The sequence below is a fragment of the Colossoma macropomum genome, unplaced genomic scaffold, assembly GCF_904425465.1.
Source record: "Colossoma macropomum unplaced genomic scaffold, Colossoma_macropomum, whole genome shotgun sequence".
NCBI classification, from domain to species: domain Eukaryota; kingdom Metazoa; phylum Chordata; class Actinopteri; order Characiformes; family Serrasalmidae; genus Colossoma; species Colossoma macropomum.
In genome coordinates, this window is record NW_023494804.1 from 9,014,615 (window position 1) to 9,035,947 (window position 21,333).

Genomic DNA, 21,333 nt, shown 5'->3' on the forward strand with positions numbered 1-21,333 from the left:
TGGAGGTGTGAAACATGCAGAGAGAAGACACACTTCTAATTTATACTACAGAACCAAATAAAAAAGCAGTGCTGTGGTCATTACCTGTACAGGTGGGGCACTGAAATGCTACAGTTTTGTTTTCTAATGGTAATATCTTTAGCTTAAGGATGTAGGCCCTCATGGACTAAGTAGAATTTATTTAAGATGTTTATTATATGTTTAAAACAACACACAGTACAGTGTAAAACTCAGAGACCACCTTTTATTTATTTAATTTCTATTCAAAACTGCCTTTAAGCATGTTATTCATTTTTCAAGAGATATTTCCGAGGAGATTAGATATAAGGTAGTCCACTTGCACAAGGAAGAGGGAAAAAAGTGAAGAAAAAGTTTCCAAAACTGGAGTTCAAAAATTGCAGAGAAAATGGGTCTCCTAACAACCACCTGCAAGACCTGCTAGACCACCAACGCTGTCCCCCTCAGAAAAACAGCAATTAAAGCTTATCTTTGAGAAAATCAAGCTCCACACTTGCTTCAGATTTGATCCACTGTGAGAAGACAACTCAACACTATGAGTCTGAAAGGATGTGTAGCTGTAAAGAAGTTCTTACTGAGAAAAAGAAATTAGGACAGATTGCAAATCAAACAAAGCAGCTGCTGGTGTTCTCAGAACAATGGACCGACCACCCCAGAGTCCAGACCTCAACATCACTGAATGTGTTTCTGATTAGTTGGAGAGTAGCAGAAAATGCGACCAACTTCTAAGACTGAACTTTGGAGGTGTGGAAAAACATCCCTGCAGATAAAACCCCTTGAAAAACTGAAAGTGAGTCTCCTGAAAAGAACAGAAGCTGTAATAAAGGTAGAGTGGACACTCTTCACTCTTTAGTAACAAAACAGTTCTATACAGAACCTTTTGCATGGTTAAAGGCTTCTTTACATCATTAAATTGTTCTTTAGAGCAATGGTGGAGAACCCTTGAAGAACCATCTTTTTAAAAAGTGTACTGAAAAAAATGGTAAAAAAAAATTAGATTTAGTCACTGAGGTTTCTGATAAATGTTTCCTACTTTTTTCTGACACTGAAAACTAAACCTAAGGGCTGTTTTGACTGAAAATGAAATGACTCTGACTTACTGTAACTATGTTTTGTGTGCATCTAATGCCAAATTTCCTGTAAGATTCACAATCCAATTATGTACGTCTTCTAAGGGAGATCACTTCTGTGTTTGCTGCAGGACTCGAGTGGAGTTACTGGAAGACAGTAGTGGGAATAGGAGGGAGACAGTTTCCTCATGTTCTGCAGGTTAAAGAACAGTACAGCCCAGATTTATCCTGCATTTAACATTTGGAATCTTGGACAATCTGACACTTATACAGCATAGATTTAACAGGTATTTTAGATGTTTTATTGCATGAAAGTATTTAGGGACCAACAAGACCAACAAAAAAATGTCTTCTTAAAATAATTTCTTCTCAGGTTATCTCAAGATTTGATCACCACTTTTAAGGCATTCTGGAAATTAATTTGATTAAAACGCCATTAATGATGCTGTACAGCTTTGGCGATTACATTAGAATCAACAGCGTTCACCATTCTGCCCACATCTAACATGTCTTTAGCTTTCTACTCTTTATAAGAATCCTGTGAATTTGCCCAGAATTCAAATATTACAATCATTTTATATATTTACCTGCATTCAAACTGGTTTTATATCACTGAAACATCGATTCTAAACTTGTTATATTATTTATATTATTATTTTTTAGAACTTCCAGGAAGACACAAGTTTATAAATGCTAAAACTATATTTTCCATTGCTTAATATTTGAAACTACTCTGCTTCTACACACTTAAGTCTGCATAAGATGGTTCCTCAAGTGTTCTTCAACGGAATGGTTCTACACTCAAAGAACCGTTTGCATGATTAAAGGGTCCTTTGCATCATGAAAGTGGTCTTCAAATTGATGGAGCATGTGCTGTAGATGGTTCTATATAGAACCTTTTTACACAGGGTTCTGAATATCACCCAAAACAGTTCTTCTATTGTTATTGTTCTTTAATAAAAGCTTGACATTGTAACAATAGAAAAACCCCTTTTGATGCTATATAGAACCCTTTTCAAAAAGGTTCTATACAGAACCATCTACAGTACATTCTAAAAACCCTTTCATAATCCAAAGAACCCTTTAATCATGCAAATGGTTCTTTTGAGTGTTCATGGTTGTATACTGAACCATTTTCTTTACTAAAGAACTCTTGAAGAACCATCTTTTTTAGAAAAAAAAAACATCTTTAAAAAGATGGTTCTTCAAGGGTTCTTCAGTAAAGACAATGGTTCTATATAGGACGATGAACACTCAAGGAACCATGTGCATGCTTAAACATTTCTTTGCATGGTGAAATCGTTCTTCAGATTGATGAGAGAATGTGTTGTATGTGGTTCTGTATAGAACCTTTTTGAAAAGGGTTCTATATAGCACCAAAACGGGTTCTTTTATTGTTAAGATGTCAAATTTGTAACAATAGCAGAACCCTTTTTGGTGTCATATAGAACCACATACGACCATATACTTTCGGTTCCCTAAGGAAAAGTGGCCAGTTCCCAAAGAACCATATTTGGAAATGAGATGTGTGAGTAGGAAGAACCTTTTTAAAGTTTGAAGAGTTACACATCAAGGTTCTATATCAATTTAAGCATTGTTCTCAGAACCTTTACATCACATATAGGCTCTTCACAGTCATACATCTCATTTTCAAAAATAGTTCTTCTAAGAAGGTTCTTTAGGGAACCAAATGTGGTTCTTCCATGGCAATCCGCAAGGGACCCTTTTCTGCACCTTCTGCATGTTGTTGTAACAGTAATTTAATTTGGTACCAGATGTTTTGCTCAAGGCGTCACAGCAAGAATGGCCTGGGTTTGATTCCCGGCCGGGTGACCAGGGTCGTTTCTGTGTGGAGTTTGCCTGTTCTCCCCGTGTCTGTGTGGGTTTCCTCCCACAGTCCAAAGACATGCAGTCAGGCTGATTGGACATGCTGAATTGCCCCTAAGTGTGAGTGTGTGTGTGTGACTGTGTGTGTCTGCCCTGCGATGGACTAGCGACCTGTCCAGGGTGTATCCTGCCTTCCGCCCAATGACAGCTGGGATAGGCTCCAGCGACCCAGGAGGATAAGCGGTTTAGATGATGGATGGATGGATGTTCTGCACAATAAAATAAACAACCTCAAATGTATAGAACAAGCTAAGTAAGAGTAACATTATTTTGGGTCTGGCAATCATAAATATTTAAATTGGCCGTGGCCAATTTTTATTGGCTACATGGGATTTTTCTGCTAATATCTGCTAATTTTAATGCAGAATGTCTATTTATTTGCTGAGTTTAACATTGAAAAAAATTAAGACATAAATTACAAAATCTGCCACAACTTTACATTTTATGTTTCCTGAATATGTTAAATATGTAGACGTGTGTTCTCTGTAGAGGATGTGTTCACTTATTTTCACTTAGAAAACCAGCAAAACATCACCTGACTGGGGACGCCAAACCTCATAAAACTGAACCACAGATTGACCAAAGTGAAGTGGCTAATAGTGTGCTTGGTGCCAGAATCTGCCATTTCTGATTTTGGCTCATTACTGCTGTGCATCACTAAACACTCTATTCATAACACGGAAATACTGTTAGACATGTTTCCCTTCGGCTACATTTGTCTATGATGACCATCCCAGTCTCTAAATTATAGCGAATGGGTTTATAACAGCTTAGAAATGTGCCTGTCAGTAAATGGCCCATCTTTAACCCCTTAACCACACAAAATGCTCGATATTTCTGTCAGCTTGCTTGTACAACCTGCTGATGTTGTGACCTTTGTCTTCTCCCATTGACACTAGTGCTATTTGATTTCCCCCTCACATGAATGTCGGTGTGTTTGTATGCTAGAGGCCTCTGAGAAGACCAACTAGTGGCTAAAGATAAAACACGGTGAAATGCAATCAGTTTAATATTCATGAGGTGTTAAAAAGGAATTCCACTGATTTTCTTTTTTTCTTTGCATAATTAAATTGTTATTCAAAGTCATTCCAAGTGGTTTGATGAAATGCACCATTCTAGAGTTAGAACTGTTCACAGTTAAAACTCGACTATTGCATAACATTACAGATGCACTGGTCACTTTATATAGTAAATAAAATCACTATGTTGTAGATATCATAACCTCTGGTTCCTAACACACACACACACATTACCTATGCCACTTAGACTTCTGGGTCACAGGAGACTATCCCAGTAGTCATCGGGCGACAAGCAGGAAACACCCTGGACAGGTTGCCAGTCCATCACAGGGTAGACTACGTTTATACACACCTAGCGGCAATTTAACATGACCAATTTGCCTGACAGCATGTCCTTGGACTGAGGGAGGAAACCCACACACCCTCCACAAGGACCTTGGTCACCCAACCGGGGAATTGAACCCAGGCCCTTCTTGCTGTGAACAGACAGCACTACCCACTATGCTGCCATGCTACCCACAGTTCCTTTCACCACCATTATAATGATTTTTTACTTTCTGACTTTTCTCTATAATGACCCATTTCACATTAACCCACTCTGAATGACTCAGTTTACATCTCAATGACCAAATAATTCAGGCATTTCGAACAATCAATGGAATTCCCCTTTAACCAAGGATTAGCCTTGGACAGCTATTTTTCTATTGTTCTAGTTTCTGATTATGATGGCTAAATGTATCAGGGAGCATTGCACATGCTACGTTATGCACTACAATATCTTTAAAACTATATTTATTTAATCTTATGCAAGAATGTGGAAAACGTTTAAATGTATATCACATGTACATTGTGTTGTATAGGCTTTATAGTGAACTGTGTAGGTAATGAACAGAATGATGACGTCCTAAGAGTAGGCCTGTAGGGTTGGGGGGGGGGTAGTATGGGGGGGTGGCTCTTTAAACACATTGTCTCATGGTTCCAGCCTACTTTCTGATTCATGTTCAATAAGCTGTATCACAGATGAACATTATTAAATTGATTAAATGTCAGAATCTGTTTATCTTGGGCTTTTTCTCCTGCGTCATCTCTTCTTTATAGCTGTTTTTGATGTGGTTTTCTCTAGCCGAGGGCCCGGAATGACGTATGGCTGTATGCTTGGCTGCACAGCTCAGCATAGCTCAATCGATGGATTAAGCCAAAATGGACTTACCTGGACCGCACGTCAGTGTACTTTCTTAAAGCCCCCATCTACTAATTTTCATCACTTTCTTCTATTGTCTATTCGTTTTTGTGATTTTTACAGTGAACTGGCAGAGAAAGAGTGGTGTTGGTCTTTTCTTTTGAGAGATTTTTTTTTAAAATGACTTTCTCTGCTGTTTTCTTCAGGTGGATTTGAGTTGGGTGGGACTAAACTTGGCACAAATGACCAGTGAACCTACAAGTTAGACGTATCTTCTGCATTTTGTATATGCAATGTGGATAACAGTAAAAACAGTAAAATAGTCCTAAATTCTAAAAAAAAATCTTTTCTTTGGGTACAATTTTGACTTAGAATGCACTTCAGGTACCCCACTTCCTTGAGTGCATCTAAAAAACACATTTTAAGCCAAAATTTTCTCTTAAAACTCTCATAAAATGAATATCAAGCATCAAGTGCATTTGTAACCAGTTCATGTAACAACTTTCTGTGAGGGAGCTTTTTGGGGCATTAAACTCTTCAGATGTCTGGTTCCTATCACCACCACTGTGACCATTTGTGAGCTGGTAAGTTTCTCTAGAACGGAGCATTTCACACCAGACCACCCTGAGTGAGTTTATTTAGATCTTAATGATTTAATTATTCAGATTTTTAAGCAACAGACAAAACCCTTAGTTTCGTTCTGGTAAGTTTCAGACCTACTGCCCCAAGTGTCTTTGAGGAGGGGTCATCTTATGCTCCCAGGGCCATTCATTTGCTCAGTGAACTTTCTAGGAAAAAGCCCTTTGTGTTCCAGGGATCTGTGCTCCCAAGGCCCTGTGTTCCCACTTTGTAATTTTGGACACAACCCTATGTTCCCTTATTGAAATGTTTTAGGGAACAACTCTATGTTAGAGTAGCCCAATGTTTACTCAAATATGTCTAACCAACATTATAAAATAATAACAAATTAAATACATATTTACATATTTGACATATTTACAAATGTTCATTTTATGATATTATGTATTCAATAAGTAATACATGAAATTTGGTTTTGGTTGTTTCCAAATAGATTCCCTTGTTGAAAAACAACCTGGTTGAACCTTTCAGTAAACAAGAACAGAGAGTAGAGAATCTCTTCAGTGTATAGTGCTTCTACTCATGATTTCATTTGAACTTCACAATGTTAATATTAAAATCATTACCAAAGTTTGCATTCCTGCTTACAAAGAAACGTTCAAGCACATCTTCACTGAGAACATCTACCCACATTTCATCACTCATGCTCTCATCAACTTTCCCTTTGGGGGAATCCTCAATGCCATCTTAAGTTAAGTTCATATAAGTGAAATGGTTAAAGGTACATTTAAAGTTTTGCTGTGAAAAAGTTCTAAAACCTGAACTCAATTTGCAATTATGGATTTTGTATAATTCAAATTTTCAATGTAAACAGTCATTCAGAGTGGTGTGCTGTGAAATGCTTCATCCTAGAGAAACCAAACCCAGTCAGATTTCTTTACAGTGGTGGTGATAGGAACCAGGCATCTGAAGAGTTTAATGCCTCTAAAAGGTCACATCACAGAAGGTTATTACACAAAATGGTTATGAATATGTTGCCTGATATCTGACACACAATTTTACAAGAGTTTTTCGGGGGTTAGCCTTGGGTCTAAAATGTATCGTTGAAATCCATTCATGATGGGGAGCACATGTAGGGTACATGTAGGGTGTTGTAAGGCTTAATAGTCCCCAAAGAAAACCTTCATTTCCAGATTTACCACTATTTTACCATTATCAACATATAAACTCAGAAGACACATGTGGGCTCACTGATCGTTCTGGATAGTAAATAAATTGCTATGTCTGCGACCCCTGGTTCCTATCCACTGCTGTAAAGAAGTTTCTTTTTACAGTTATCCCTTTAAAAGGCTAAAGTTTTATTACTTTATTACTTCTATAACCTAAGAATAGCTCAATCAGTTGCACTGGAACCCCTGTAATTACTGAATAATAGGCTGTAGCATGTAATAAGCCTGGGATTTTTGAGGGTTTTAACCATTTAACCATTTAACATCAACACTCTGAATGACTTTGTCTCAACCACAGATAAATCTGAATTCCCCTTAAAAGCTAAAATTCACTTTTTTCACTTTTTTTTATGCAAGTCACCACAGAACATGCCTAGAAATTAAGGCATGAGGCACAAATTAAAACAAAAAACTCCCAAGAGCATGAAAAAGCACAAGTCTGTTGTGTATTGTGCCTCCACACTGTAAAACCTTTTTAGCTTAGTGGCTAAAATGGCTAATCGATTATGTTGATTCATTTGAGCTGTCCTAATGTGTAATAAAACAATTTTCACCAAATACCCACACATTAAACTCAAGTTAGAGCAAATAATGATCCAAAACATCCATTTTCCATGAACATTTTTGTAAAAATAGTTGTTTCTACCTCACAAAGCAAATGCTAGTCAGCTAACAACTCACTTCCTCCTTCCCTTACCACTTTCATGTACTATTTACTGCCGTTGGGGTCAACTAGCACCATTGTTATCCACTGACCTGGAACTCGATTTTTCTAATCCAGCTGGACAGGACCTTTGACCTTTTTCCTGTTCCAGTTTTCCTAGCACACTTCTTGTATTACCTCCACGCCATTAGCTGCATTGAGGGCCTTACAGCCTTTTTGGCATGAGTGGTAAAGCTAATGCACTCTCTAGGAGCCCAAATGTCTCTGCGAAAGGTTTACTGATCTCAACATTTGGCTACCAGCAAGGAAGGTAGGTCTCCAGCTGATGAAGATCCAGACAGGGATGGAGCAGCCTAAACCCACATAAGGGTAAGAGTATGGTGACTTTTGGTGAATTAGAGCCTCAAGTAGACTTTCAAAAACAGCCCAAAAAGTACTTAAGAATAACTTACAGTACTGCAGTGGTGCATCCAACATCTATCAGCATAGGAATTAAGGGAGTTCTTCTCTTTGTGATGGCCTAAAATAAAACGATGACGTCGAGAGTGACTTACACAAACACTAACGTAAGGTAATGAAATTACACACAAAAATGGAATTAGTAACTAAATATTAATCATGATATTGTAGCTGAGAAAGAATGCATGCCATACATTCCTCACAAATACTTTGTACTGAGAAGTATTAGCATTTGAAAATACTCACAAAAAAAAGTACAACTTCATTAAAAATGTACTTAAAACATGTAAACTGAGTAAATAAAACTGGTTACCCACATTTGTCTAGATCAGGGGTCAGCAACCCAAATGTTAAGAAGAGCCATTTTGTCCTTTCAACAAAAATCAAACCACTTTGGGAGCCACAACATTTTATGTCCATTTTACCATTTTGGCTGTAAATATGTCTCAGTATGTGCTGATGTCGTAGTACAGGCTAAATATCCCATATAAACGAAAACTTACTCTGCTCTGCTTTAAGCTTTAGATCAGCTATAGCCAATTTTCTCGCATCTCTGGCAGGAAAATTTTCCACAAAAGTAGAACAGTTTCTTGTAAAATGTCTCTCAACGCTTCGACTTTTTAAGTCAGCTTCTCATTCACCAGCTTCTTGTTCAGATTTTCCTGTTTCACCTTAAATGGCACCAAAATGTAACTGCTGCACCGTTTAAGGTGGAACGGGATAATTCAAATGAGAAGCTGACGAATGAGAAACTGACTTCAGCTTCGCGAATTTTTAGTGTTTGACAGTTTCACGTTGCAGATTAAACGTGTCAGGAAACCAGCTGGAGTGATTATAAATGCAAATAAGTCCATTCGTCTGCAAATTTTAGATGTTCATCTTAAATTTTTCCTTGCCGTTTTGTTAGCTCCTAGCTAGGAGAGACTGGTGTCTGTGTTGCTATGTGTAGTCTGTCCGCCAACCTTAAAGGTTAAAGGTCAGTGAATTAGCAGTTATAGGCTACATTAACTCCAGTGTTTAAGATCATTTATTCCTAAAACTGTGTTTGAACGATTGGCAGAGCTTTATTTTACTGCAAACGAGGATTATTTTATTTTACCTAAAATTCTGCTGTGGAGCCGCAACAGGGCAGTAGAAGAGCCACATGTTAGTGAGCCCTGGTCTAGACATACACTGGGATCCAACAGTCAGAGACTACATTGAAAGAGACTACATTGAAAATCTGTGAGAATGTAAAATGTAGAAATATTCAAGGTTTTGCAGTTTCCAGGTCATTATTCAAATGCAGGAATTTGTGATGTTGACCATGTTATGGCCACTGAACAAAAAGCTCAGATAGTCTTATCCCATCCATTGAAGCTAATGTTCAGACGACTGAGCTATTCAACAGAGGCTTTCGCACAAACTTGTGGAGTCCATGTTAGCTCGAATGCACGCTGTCTTTAAAGCAAAACATCATATGATTTTCTAAGCGAAGATAAGTTCCACACTTCTGCACATTTTAATACCCAATTATTATTTATTTGCTGAATTTAACATGTTGGGGAAAAAAATGTGACCTGTGCAAAAGTTTTGCCACATTTCAGATTTAATGTTTTAGCCAATATGTTAAATTCAGCCAATAAATAGAAATTGTGCAGTAAAATTGTTCCCTGTAGAGGATGTGTTAATTTCCTTTCAGTTAGAAAAGCAACAAAACGTAATTTGTCCGGGGGTTGTTCAAACGTTTGCATATGATTACAAAACATATTACAAAATTCTGGAATTCAAGTTAAAATGTCTACTTTTGACTCAAATTCTTATGCTGATAATTTCATTTGTAATGAAAAAATCACAGACTTTTGGACTTCACCTATATTAAACAATAAACTGCTGTTAATGAGACATTGTGTGTTATATCAGTGCATGTTTTACCACAATTTTACCATCATCAACATTACTTATAAAATTCAGAAGACATGTGTAGGTTCACTGGTCATTTTGGATGGTCAATAAAATGGCTGTATTTGGTGGTAAGCATTATGACCCCTGGTTCCTATCACCACGACTGTAGTGTAAGTTTAATTACAATTAACCATTTCACATCAAACCACCCTGAATGACTTTGTTTATATATTAACCACCGAAGACATTCACAATCTGTGGAATTCCCATTTAAAAACCCTTTTGCCTGCTGTGCAGTGTTCATTGGACCAGAGGAGGCCGCCATTTGACTGCACAATAACAGCTTCCTCTGCAAAGGAACTGAAGCAGCCCATGCAAAAGAATGATCTTGAAATCCTCCAAAAAAAGGGGAACTAGTCTCAAAACTCCATCTGTATTCTTTCTTTTAAATATAAAGCACATGCTGATAGTTAACACATGTTCCTGTTTGGTGAAGCTAAATTCCCATTATTGCCATCGGCTGAGCCTGGCATGCATATCTACTCACCGTTAAACACTGGAGGGAAAGAATTACATCATGCAGAGACTGAAAAAGCCAGCTCTCCATCACTGCAGACTGGTATCGGCCAACCTGCATATTTCCTGGATGTCCTCATTAGGTTATGAATAGTTTTCATTGTTTGGATGCGTTGCTGAACATTTCCTTTTAAAGTAGTGATAACATGCTATAGCGGCATTGTTGAAGGCCAACATATGAAGACTATGTGAAGCTATTCAGAACACACTGCTGTTTCTGTCTGCATCATTATGACACTGACAGTTCTCTGCGGCGCACCACAGAATCACATGCAGAAGCAAGGCTCTTGATGGTATCTTGATTAATCTAGGGTCACTGCTAAAAAAGCCAGCATTGTCCAGCATAGCTGGTCATTTGCAAAAGCAGCATATGTTTTGCATGTGTTTTGGATGCTGTTATACTGGTCAAGCATAAACCAGCTGTGCTGCTTTTTTCAGCAGGGGTCTAAGCTCCAATCTAAGCCCAACTTCAACTGGAGTTATAGTGGATTAGATATACTGTGAATGAAAACAACTATTGTAAAGGGGCACTTTGGCCAACAAGATAACTCACTCATTATTTCAAGATGATAGCTTTGTTATCTTCAGATAACAAGAAGATTAACTCATTATCTCAAGAAAACAACTATTGTTATCTTGAGATAACAAAATAACTCATTATTTCAAGATAACATCTTTGTAATCTTGAGACAACAAGACAATTAACTCATTATCTCAAGATAACAACTTTTGTTATCTTGAGATAAGAAGATAACCAACTCAACGATCCAGAAAATTATAACTACCTTACGGCCTCTCTGGACTTCTGTACTAAAGCCCCGCTTCTTGTGACATATCTTAAAGATGTTATCTTGAAATAACGAATTATTTTGTTATCTCGAGATAACAAAAGCTGTTTTCTTGAGGTAATGAGTTTATTGTCTTGTTATCTCAATATAACAAAGATGTCATCTTGAAATAATGAGTTAGTTATCTTGTTATATCAAAGTTGTTATCTTAAGATCACAAGATGATTCACTTGTTATCTCAAGATAACAAGCCAGAAAATTATAGCAACGGCTCAAGCCCTCTTCGAACTTCTGTAGAGCTAGGTTTGTTTCCCTGCTAGCTGGCTAAAGCAGAAGAAAGCCTGACAGCTAATGTTATTGCTAAGAACTACAGGTGGGATCCCCCATGGCTGCGTGAAATCTTTGTGTAATGCATGCTGGGTATTGTAGTGAGAAAACACTGATGGGCGAAAACACAATAAGGATGCCAAATTGTGAATTCTGTCAAAGTGGTGAGGCTCAGGGATGCAATGCTGTGCTACATAATATTTCACAACAAAGTAAATGCTAATTTTAGGCCATAAAGCCCTATTAAAGCCACGCATTACTCCTGATGAGATATCATCTGGCTTATCAGAATATGGCCGTGTACATGTGTACAGATGAATAAACTTCTGAAGTAGGCTATTAAACAGATTTGTTCTTTCAGACAGCTTAATGCTTCCTGTGCTTTTAGTGTGTATAATTTCATATTTAACTAATAACTCTCGTTTAGATATTTGTCCTATTCATTTTTGCGTAAATGATGGAAGATCATAGTCAAAGGCTTGCATAACTTTCCCTCATCAGCCGTAGGCCTACTTCTCAGAATGACTGCATTCTCAGAATTACTGCTCCAGCCTGTCACCTCCTTGACTCAAACCCAAGAATCAATGCTCCTGCCAGAAGACTGAGAGCTCCTGTAAACAACATTGCCAATTTTCCTCTTGGCCTCACTTGCTTTTCTTTTTCCTGCTTGTTGCTTTCAACTGACTTCTTTCAGTTTTCCCCCCTATAGCCTCCTCCGTCAGCTCTAAACAGAGTTCAACATTTCTACTTTCACTCCTGCCGTCCATTACTAACAATTTACACATAAATCAGTCACTGAGGTCAAAGCAAAGTCATTCAGAGTGGTGACGTTCACCAGTGTTTTCTTATTTGGGATTTGTTCTTGGGTAAGAACAGAATCTACACACACTCAAGAGCACAAAAGTGCGAACAGTCCTGTGCTTCAAGAACACGTCATGATTCTGACATAGACTTTTTCTTAGGACCGTTCTCCAAAACACATTTAAGAAAAAACATAGGAAGATATTGATGAATAAGGCCCAATACTTCTTGGTCCTACTTTTCCTTACAGTGCCATGCCTGTACCACTCTACCATGAATGTATTTTAAATAATACATTAATACATTATTAATAATTAGGCCAAAACCTGATCTCCCTGATCTCAGAACTATCATAAAACAGTATCTCAGGCATCAGGAAATATATTGGTAACCATTTCATGTAATAACTTTCTGTGAGGCAGCTTTTAGCTGCATTAAACACTTGAGACATCTGGTTACTATCACAACCATTGTGAACAATTCTGGCTCTGTACATTTCTCAAGAACGGTTGCATTTCATGTTGAACCACTTTGAATGACTTTGTTTGCATCTTATTAACATTGTTATGAGTACATTAAAAAAAAATTGGTGGAGTTCCCCTTTTATAATCCAGATTAATCACGTTTGGAATTCATTTAAGATAATTATTTACATGTTTTTTTATGTTTTCATCTTCGTTAACAGGTCTTGTTTAGCATACTGCCGTAATACTGGGCCCTAGCTTTAGTTTAGAGGAGTCAGTTTACTACAAAAACAGACCACAGATAAATAAATTTACCTTACCCTACATTTAAACAGCACTAGAAGGACAAAGAATCAATCATGTGATCATAAATCAGATTACAATAAAGGGGAATCACACCCATTATTTTTTAAATGTATGCATAAATCAGTCAGTGAGATGTGAAATGCTTTGTTCTAGAGAAACTTACAAGAATTGTTCACAGTGGTGGTGATGGGAACCAGGGTTCCCAATGTCTACAACACAAAAACAGCCTTTTTATTTACCAGTGAACCTAACCGTGTCTCCTTTATATTTAATGTTGATAATGGTAAAATAGCGGTAAATCTAGAAACAAAAGGTTTTATTGGGGACTACTTTGCCTTGTAGCACCCTACATGTAGCTCTCCACCCTTAAAGGATTTTACAAAGTACAGTATGGCCCAAAAATGATCTCAAAACTATCATAAAACGATGTCTTGGGCATCAGGCAGCGTATTCATTCCCCCACTGTGAACAATTCTGTCTCTTTTAAGTTTCTCTAGAACGGAGCATTTCTCATCAAACCATTCTGAATGACTTATGGAGAAATTTTGAAAAATTGGTGAAATTGCCCTTTAAATATGAAAGAGCGCTGACTTCTCAAACATACTGAGCTTTCTAACACGACGTGCAACAGGTGAGTTAGTAGTAGCCAAAGGCCGAGACGACCAATCAGAAGTTGCGCTGCTCGTCCCTGCGTCCAATCAGATCGCTTGTAGTGACGTCACCAGCGCGTAGGGAGTTTCCCCCTCCACCCTCCCGCTTCTAAAACAGCCAATCAGATGCGAAAGTCGACTGGTTTCCGAAGCGCACACGAGCGAACTCTGCAAGTTTCAGTTAACTCGCGCGAGCTGCGAAGACCGTTTACTTCAGTGAGAAGGTGAGTGTGTACAGGAGCCGTTTTAGCCCGTTTTCAGTCATTTTTAAGCGGTTTTACTTCAGGGCATTAGAGTTACTCGTCTGTAAATGTACATATTTCGTGAGAATAATATATTTATACAGCCTCGAACAAACCGAATCTTCTTCTCTGTCCGCCCGCGGTGTTTTTGTGCTGTCCGTTTTGTTGACAGCCGTTTTAAATGAGGTGGAAACGTTCAGCTGACAGACCGTTAAAAGTCGTTTTGTGGGTGTGAAGTGAAGAAAGTTCGAAGTTTGATACACGAACAGATTTGTTTCGTGTTTACTACCGAGTGTCTGTCAGGAAGGTGAAGTCAGTTTCTCATTCGCCAGCTTCTTTTTCGAATTTCCCCGTTCCACCTTAAATGGTGCAGCCGTTACATTCTGGCGCCTCAGACCTCATCCGCCAGAATGTAGCTGCTGCACCATTTAAGGTGGAACGGGAAAATTCGAAGAAGAAGCCTGCAAATAGGAAGCCAGCTTAAGCCTCGTGTGGTCTGTCTGTTACTCAGCGAGAGAAGCACGTTTGTTCTTCAGGAAGTTCACACAGACAGAGGTGGAGGGTGTGTCAGGTCTGTGAGGACGTGAGGTAACCTAACTGTACCGTTGCAAAGTGTGAAGGAAGGAACCGTTTCACAGAGATTATAGATCTGATATAGTAATGAAATTAAACCTTATTGGTGTAACCATAAGCCGGGCGTAAGTTATCTGGACGTGCAGTGCAGCCTGGTGTGGTAAGTGTGTGGCAAGCCAGGGCCCAGACGTAGTACATGAGTGATGAACTGTTTAATAATATAATTGTATATGATGTGAGTAGTTACTTACATGTAATGTTAGTGGATCTGTGTTAATAAATCCTTAAACTGTAGTTCCTGTTTCCTTTTATGTGTTTACTTCCCTTATGTTACGTCAGTGAGAGCATCTCAGCTGATTTGTGATTGGTCACCTTTGACTGTTCAGGTTAGTCATTTTATTCTAGACAAGAAGGAGCCTTAAAAGAGTAGAGTAGCTGCTGACTAACTTCACTTCCTATGCTGATCGTTGCTTGATGTACTAAGAAGTAAGTGCCACTGAAATAGTCTTCTACAAGTTACTCACTGCTTAGTTTTTTGAACTTTTGCTTTTGGAAGGATACTTTTACTTCCTTTCAAGTCATTATTTCACCAAAGTAACCATGCTTTTACTTGGGTATGGGTTTAGGCTACTCTACACATCTCAGTTTCTTAATTGAATGTCATTAAAATATCACTTTTGGTTTCGTGAAGTTTTAGCAAGGATCTGTGGGATGGTGTGTGTGGTGTAGCAGGTTGGTTGCCAGTCACAAGTTTACTAGCAAGTCTTGAGTAAATTGTGAGGAAGGAAAACATGGTTAAGCATAGTTTAAAACCCCCTGACTTAATAGTCTAATTATAAGTAATTTCCGTCATTTTGACAGCTAATGGAAAGCTGCTGTTGAGGTATTTAGTCCCTCAATTTTGTAATTAGATTGTGATTTTTTTACCCACTGGTGATGAGTGTGCCTTATGTGAGCCTTATGAAAGGATATTCAGAGACATGGTATTTGTAGACGAGGTCATGGCTTGGTTTAAACCGGGTGTTGGTTCATCATCGCAATCCTTGATGTGTCAAACCCATTACAGCATTAAGCGAGGTGTGGTCAGGCATCCACCCAGGTGGAGTTGGTGCTAAACATCAGGTGGGCAGGTGAGGCTGCAGATGTCTTTAGAGAAAGTGCCTGAAATCAACACCAGTCACCTTAAGTTCTTAAAGTGGTGATTTGATGACAAGTTTTTGGCTGTTGAGCAAGTTAAGTTAGCCCTACTTCTGAAGATGCTGATAATGTTCACCAAGGTCAGCAATGTGTCAAATGAACTCCAAATAGCAGTGGAAAATGCTGTTAGGTCCCAAGAACAAAATGCAGATGATATCTTCCTATCTTAAATCTTTAATCAGTATTACAAAGCACTCGTATGTTTTGCAGATGTTTTGAAGGTTCTCTGCTGTTCGGGAATATCCTCCGTGGCTTATCAGGCTCTGCTGGAAGCCTGTGTCCAAATTTGTTTTCGGGTCAACACAATAGTTTTGCTGTGCTGAGGTCTTGTGTGGTCATGTGTGCAGTCCAGAGCTGGTAAACATTAAACAGTGAAATGATTTCACATGGAGCTGAAAGTCCAACCCAGTTAAAGCACCCAGCTGCTCTTTTCACTGGAACACATGATTCATAAATAGATGCAAATAGTTCTGGTAGCTCACCCCTGTCCTCATTTGCAATGATTTAGCTCTCTGCAATTTGCATTACTTTCAACTCGAATGCTATGTGGAATTAGGTAATTCCAGCAGAAAAAGTTAGCAATGTGCCAGTCGTCCGTAACCTGCTATTTTTGGCAGATTTGTATTTTTGGCTTCGTCCTTAGACCGGCGCTAGGGGTTGGTTATTATTACCATTACTGATTCCATTCCTCGTGCTGCCGAAATGTGGCCGTTATTCCCTTTAGGCCTCATAACTTGTGAGCTCAACCAACGTTTTTTTCCCTGCAGTCCTCAGAATGTGCAAGCTTTCCAGGGTGTGTCTTTGGCACCATGTCTGCTTTCTACTCAGGAGGAGCCAATTGTAGTTGACAGAAGAATGAACATGCCAGCCTTCACACCGTTCTGCATTATTTATGTCCATGGTGACAGACACACAGAGTCCTTTATTTCAGGCCACACCATTTTCACACACCTCCCTGAAAAGAGAATATGCTGTACGGAAGGAGTCTAGAAATCTTTTCCAGGCGCAGAAACAATAAATTACACTTTAAGCCGTAGCTAGACTTGGTTTCCTTCTGGAAAAGTGGTCACCATACCTACTGCATGGCAAGAATCTTCTGTCTTTAGTGCTTGAGATACAGATTTCTTGTCTGTCTTGTTTTAGTTCTCTCCTTTTCCACTTTTACTACTTGTTTAAATGATTTAACTCCAAAGCCACATTCCCAAGATAATACCATGGGTCATGTTTCAGGGTATGCTGTAGCCTTAATTGTAGGACTATGTTAAGCCACTTAACTTCTCTCTTCTCTAATTGCATGTGGCTTCTTGCATGGGAGTGTTCTCAGAGGCACCATGGAGCTTGGTGCTTATCAGTTGCTCGATATCTCGTACTGAATAGCCTGCAGAGCAACAACAGTCTTATCTAGATTGGATCATCTGAGGGGAAGCCAGGTTGGATAATTAGTCAGTTACTGAAAGTTTTTGTTTCCGCAGCAAACCCAGGGCATGTGGCTGCAGGCATTGGAAAACATGTTCATTCATTTTGCTCTTTACGGTACTGAACATGTTCTCAAACAAGGCCACTTTGGATGGACTCCACCCTTGCAGGAAGAGCAGTGACAAAAGAAACTACTGTATGAGGAACCAGAGCTTTCTCATAAACTGCAAGGTCAACTCATGATCCCCTGACATGGTGAACAGAGAAAACAAACAAAGTGAGGTGAAAAGAAAGAAAAAAAAAAGATTTGTGTTTGTATGCTGTATATTCTGCGCTGTTATGTAATCTTGCTTAGTCTTGGCCTAGGCTTTAGCGCTCATGCTGTGAGCCCATTCTGCTTCTGGTTTTAAGCAGACCTCTAACCAATCAGAGACAAATGCACAGTCCTGACTTTTTTTCTCATCAAAGTCATGATGATGAAGCCATGATTATCAAAGGAACATCTGGTACACTATACCACTCCCAAAAAGCAGGGACATGGAAAATGTGCCATCAAAGAGTTTCTGTATACAATAAACATGCTATTTTTTCCCAGTATAACCTTGTCCAGGACTTAATTATCACAAATTGTGTGTTTTCATTGGAAGTCCTCCTTAGTACGGGCTTAGGTTTCATCCTTGTCAGAAAACCAGCCCACAAGACCCTGAGCCTGAGATATTGTGTGCTTGAATGCCACTGAGGAGGGAAAGAGCAGGGTTTATTTCTAAAATAATCATAATCACCGCTGTGGAATATTTCTTGAGACCCCCAACCTCTAATCCTCCCCCTCTGGAATGTTTATGTTTGGACTATGCTGGATTTTCTGGGGGTTCCACCTTAACAGCAATGGCCTTGCTCTGCCATGGCTCCTAAAATACTTGCCTGCATGCATTCCCCACTACCCAGTACAATATAAATAGATAAAACTCTGCTCTGCTGTCAGTAGTTATAGGCAATGTCGTAACCTTTAGGTAACTTTAATACTTGTTTCAGTTCCTGTTTTTCATTGCATTCATTTTTAAATTTTTAATCACACTGTATTTGGTTTTACTGCCTTGATGTGCATGTTTTGCGCTGAATTCCAGGTGGAATAGTGTAGTTAGTGCAGCTGTTTGGACGTTTAGAGTTCTGCGCTGCTCGTAAATTTATCAGGCAATATCTGTCTGAATATTGCTGTTGTCTCAACTTCAAGTGCTGCTTCCAAGGATACACAGGACCTCATCCAAACTGTGCATATCGGTTCTCCCTGCAGGCCTTTATGGATGAGAGTGCCGAACTGTCAAACATACTTCAGTAGATCATGTTGTGTTTGTCCACTTCTGCCTGCATTTTGTTATTGAGAATTAATGAACAGGATAAGTGACCTCGCTGAACGTCTCTGACCAAGGTCTCATTGCGACAGACTATAATGAAACTCTTTCCTTTTGCTCAACAGGCTGTGAGTTGGACTTTTTGAGGTGCCTGATCTGTGCCACAGAGAACCATGAGCAGCAATTACAGTGTCTCTCTGATCGGACCCTCCCCCTGGGGCTTCAGACTGCAGGGCGGCAAGGACTTCAGCATGCCCCTCACTGTCTCCAAAGTGAGTACCTAACTCATACTTTTCCAGCTTTGCTTTGCTCTGTATGCTCTTAAAGGATGTGGAAATGCTGCTCATATCCCCCCCCCCTTATTCCAGGGGGTTCAGCTTAATGTTAGTATGCTGCCTCCTAAATGAGATGTCTATTATTAGCACATGATACACACAAACACATTGTGCTCTCTCAGCCTGCATGTTCTCTCTCTACATACACGTACACACACACACATACACACACACAAACTCACACACTCAGTTCCATGATGTCCAGAGTACAGGAATGGCAGACATGCTCCCCAAGCTATCTAGCCGTTGGGTGATGATAGAGACACTACCAGATATCCTATTATGCAGCTCACGCTCACTTAAACCTCTGCTGGCTCTTCGAATACCCCGTGGCCCCTCTGTAACTCCCTCTCTCTCTTTTTATCTCCCCCCCGTACCATTTTTATCTCCCATATTCATCCTGTAAGAACAGTATTAGCCTGTTCCCAGAAAAGTGAGATACTGATGCACATTTGTAATTTCGTGAAGTCCCGAGGTGCTACATGGAAGGACTATAAAAAGCTTCATGGCATACTGATCCTACTAATTCAAACTGGATTTGAGAGTTTAATGTATCCTACAGGGCTGTACTCGGTGTAGAGCCAAAAATTGTGTTACAAAGGGCTTTCTGGGAGGAAAGTGTTTGTGTTTGTGGTTGTGTCTGTCTGTTAGTCTGCGCATTATCAATGTAGAGTCCATTTTCATGGGAAATGAGGCATGCCAAAGTGAGATGGAAGGCAAGCAAGCCTGTCTACAAAGGCAGCACAGGAACTCTTCTGGATTAGCGTGCTCTCTTTGCTGATGTGGAGAGGCTACGTCTGAAGAATATCTGTCGGGGAGCTCTACTGCTATAAATCCAAGTGCAGGCCTGGCAGCCAGTGCTAGCTGGACCAGGTTGAGTGTGAGGTTGCTGGCATGGTCTTTCTCGGTGAAGAATGGGCTCTGCGCTGATGATTGGCTAGACTACAGCCATACTGGGGTTACAGTATTTGTATCTGGACAGTGTTGGAGGATTTCTCTTAGCCACACTGATACCGTGACTGCTAGGGATCTGACTGAACCTGTAGCTCTGTGATCCTTCAGCTTTATGGTTTGTAATATGAAGTGGCAGATTTTACCTACACGAACATCTATCAGTGGAAGTACAAGATGGAGGGGGAAGACAGCGGGAGAGAGACATGGAATATTTATGTATGTTTGATGATATGTATCTGGTCGAATGTCTGCATCCTTCCTGGGATAATTGGACTCGTTTGAAGGAAGCTTTAGGCAGTTACACATACAAGGCCCACCCAGATGGTCCTCCTGAAAGATCTTCTTCACCCTCCTCAGAAAGCCTTGTTTTAAAATGTGGTCAGAGCCACAGGGAGAGCACACCCACTAGTCATGGCGATACGTCTTTTATGGGGGAGTGATTGGTCACTGGACAAGGAGTAGATGTACCTAGCCTTGTATGCCGTGTGCATGTCATGGTGTATGGGCACGAGAAAGAAAGCACAAGCAAGCACATGTTCTCCCCACCTTTAGGACAGTGCTTCATTACACCAAACCACAAGCACACAGCTTGTATTCAACTTGGCTAGATGCCATATCTAGTGATGCCTTGGCAGAGCAGAGAAACGGGTTATCTCTGGTGAAAGTATTTTCGGACCTCTTATTTTCAAGAGGTCTTTAAATGGGCTTTAACATTGTTGTGTTGTTCTCAGGCATGAGGATAGATTGCTCCTGTCACAGATGGAGTGGAGAGGTGTGCGTTGATGTGGTTGCAAATGTGCGAGTTCCAGGACTTGCATGCCTGCTACCATCCTGCAGACGTCTGAAGTGGTTTCATGGTTCAGAACGTCCACCCTGCAACTGTACAAGGACGCGTGGAGCCATGCAGGCAGGACTGTGACGCACATGAATAGTGCCCACCGCAGCACGACCCTATGGGAGATAATGGCTCTTCCTGTCAGAGGAAGTTATTTATACTCTGCAAGCAGCCAAGAAGGGGGAGAGATGGAGAGCTGCTGACACCAAGCTGCTGGTAGGGAGCGTAATCTTCAGTGGAAAACTGAAAAAGAAACGGAACGAGCTGATATTTTATTTCATTTCTTGTCACTATTGCCTTATATGGTCTGGTGGTGCGTGAAGTATTTCAGCTTTGGGGGAAATGATCTCAGGTTGCTTTCTGAATCGGACAGAAGGATTTTTCTTTTACATAACACATCTGAGCCGCTCCCTTGCCTACATGCCCCTATGCTACAGTACCCACCATGGTGTTGAATTATGTCAACATTTGAAGGGCCTGTATTCTCAGGGTGATGGATGAGTGGAGCCACACCCTGAATGTGTTAAGGCC

The 21,333-nt window shown here is 39.8% G+C and overlaps 1 protein-coding gene across 6 annotated transcripts in view; it reads left to right on the top strand.

Annotated features, from left to right (window-relative positions):
- Positions 1 to 14,024: 14,024 nt before the first annotated feature.
- The window catches only part of pdlim5b (PDZ and LIM domain 5b), a 63,856-nt gene continuing 56,547 nt past the window's right edge, over positions 14,025 to 21,333 (top strand). For 4 of the 6 annotated variants that reach the window (XM_036595934.1, XM_036595937.1, XM_036595938.1 and 1 more), the window contains exons 1-2: positions 14,025 to 14,125; positions 18,804 to 18,950. In XM_036595934.1, coding sequence (XP_036451827.1) covers positions 18,852 to 18,950 — 99 coding nt within the window. In that variant the 5' untranslated portion in view covers positions 14,025 to 14,125; positions 18,804 to 18,851. Of the gene's footprint in view, positions 14,126 to 14,660; positions 14,877 to 15,119; positions 15,203 to 18,803; positions 18,951 to 21,333 lie in introns of those variants that run through there. The other 2 variants (XM_036595936.1, XM_036595935.1) reach the window with 2 other exon arrangements.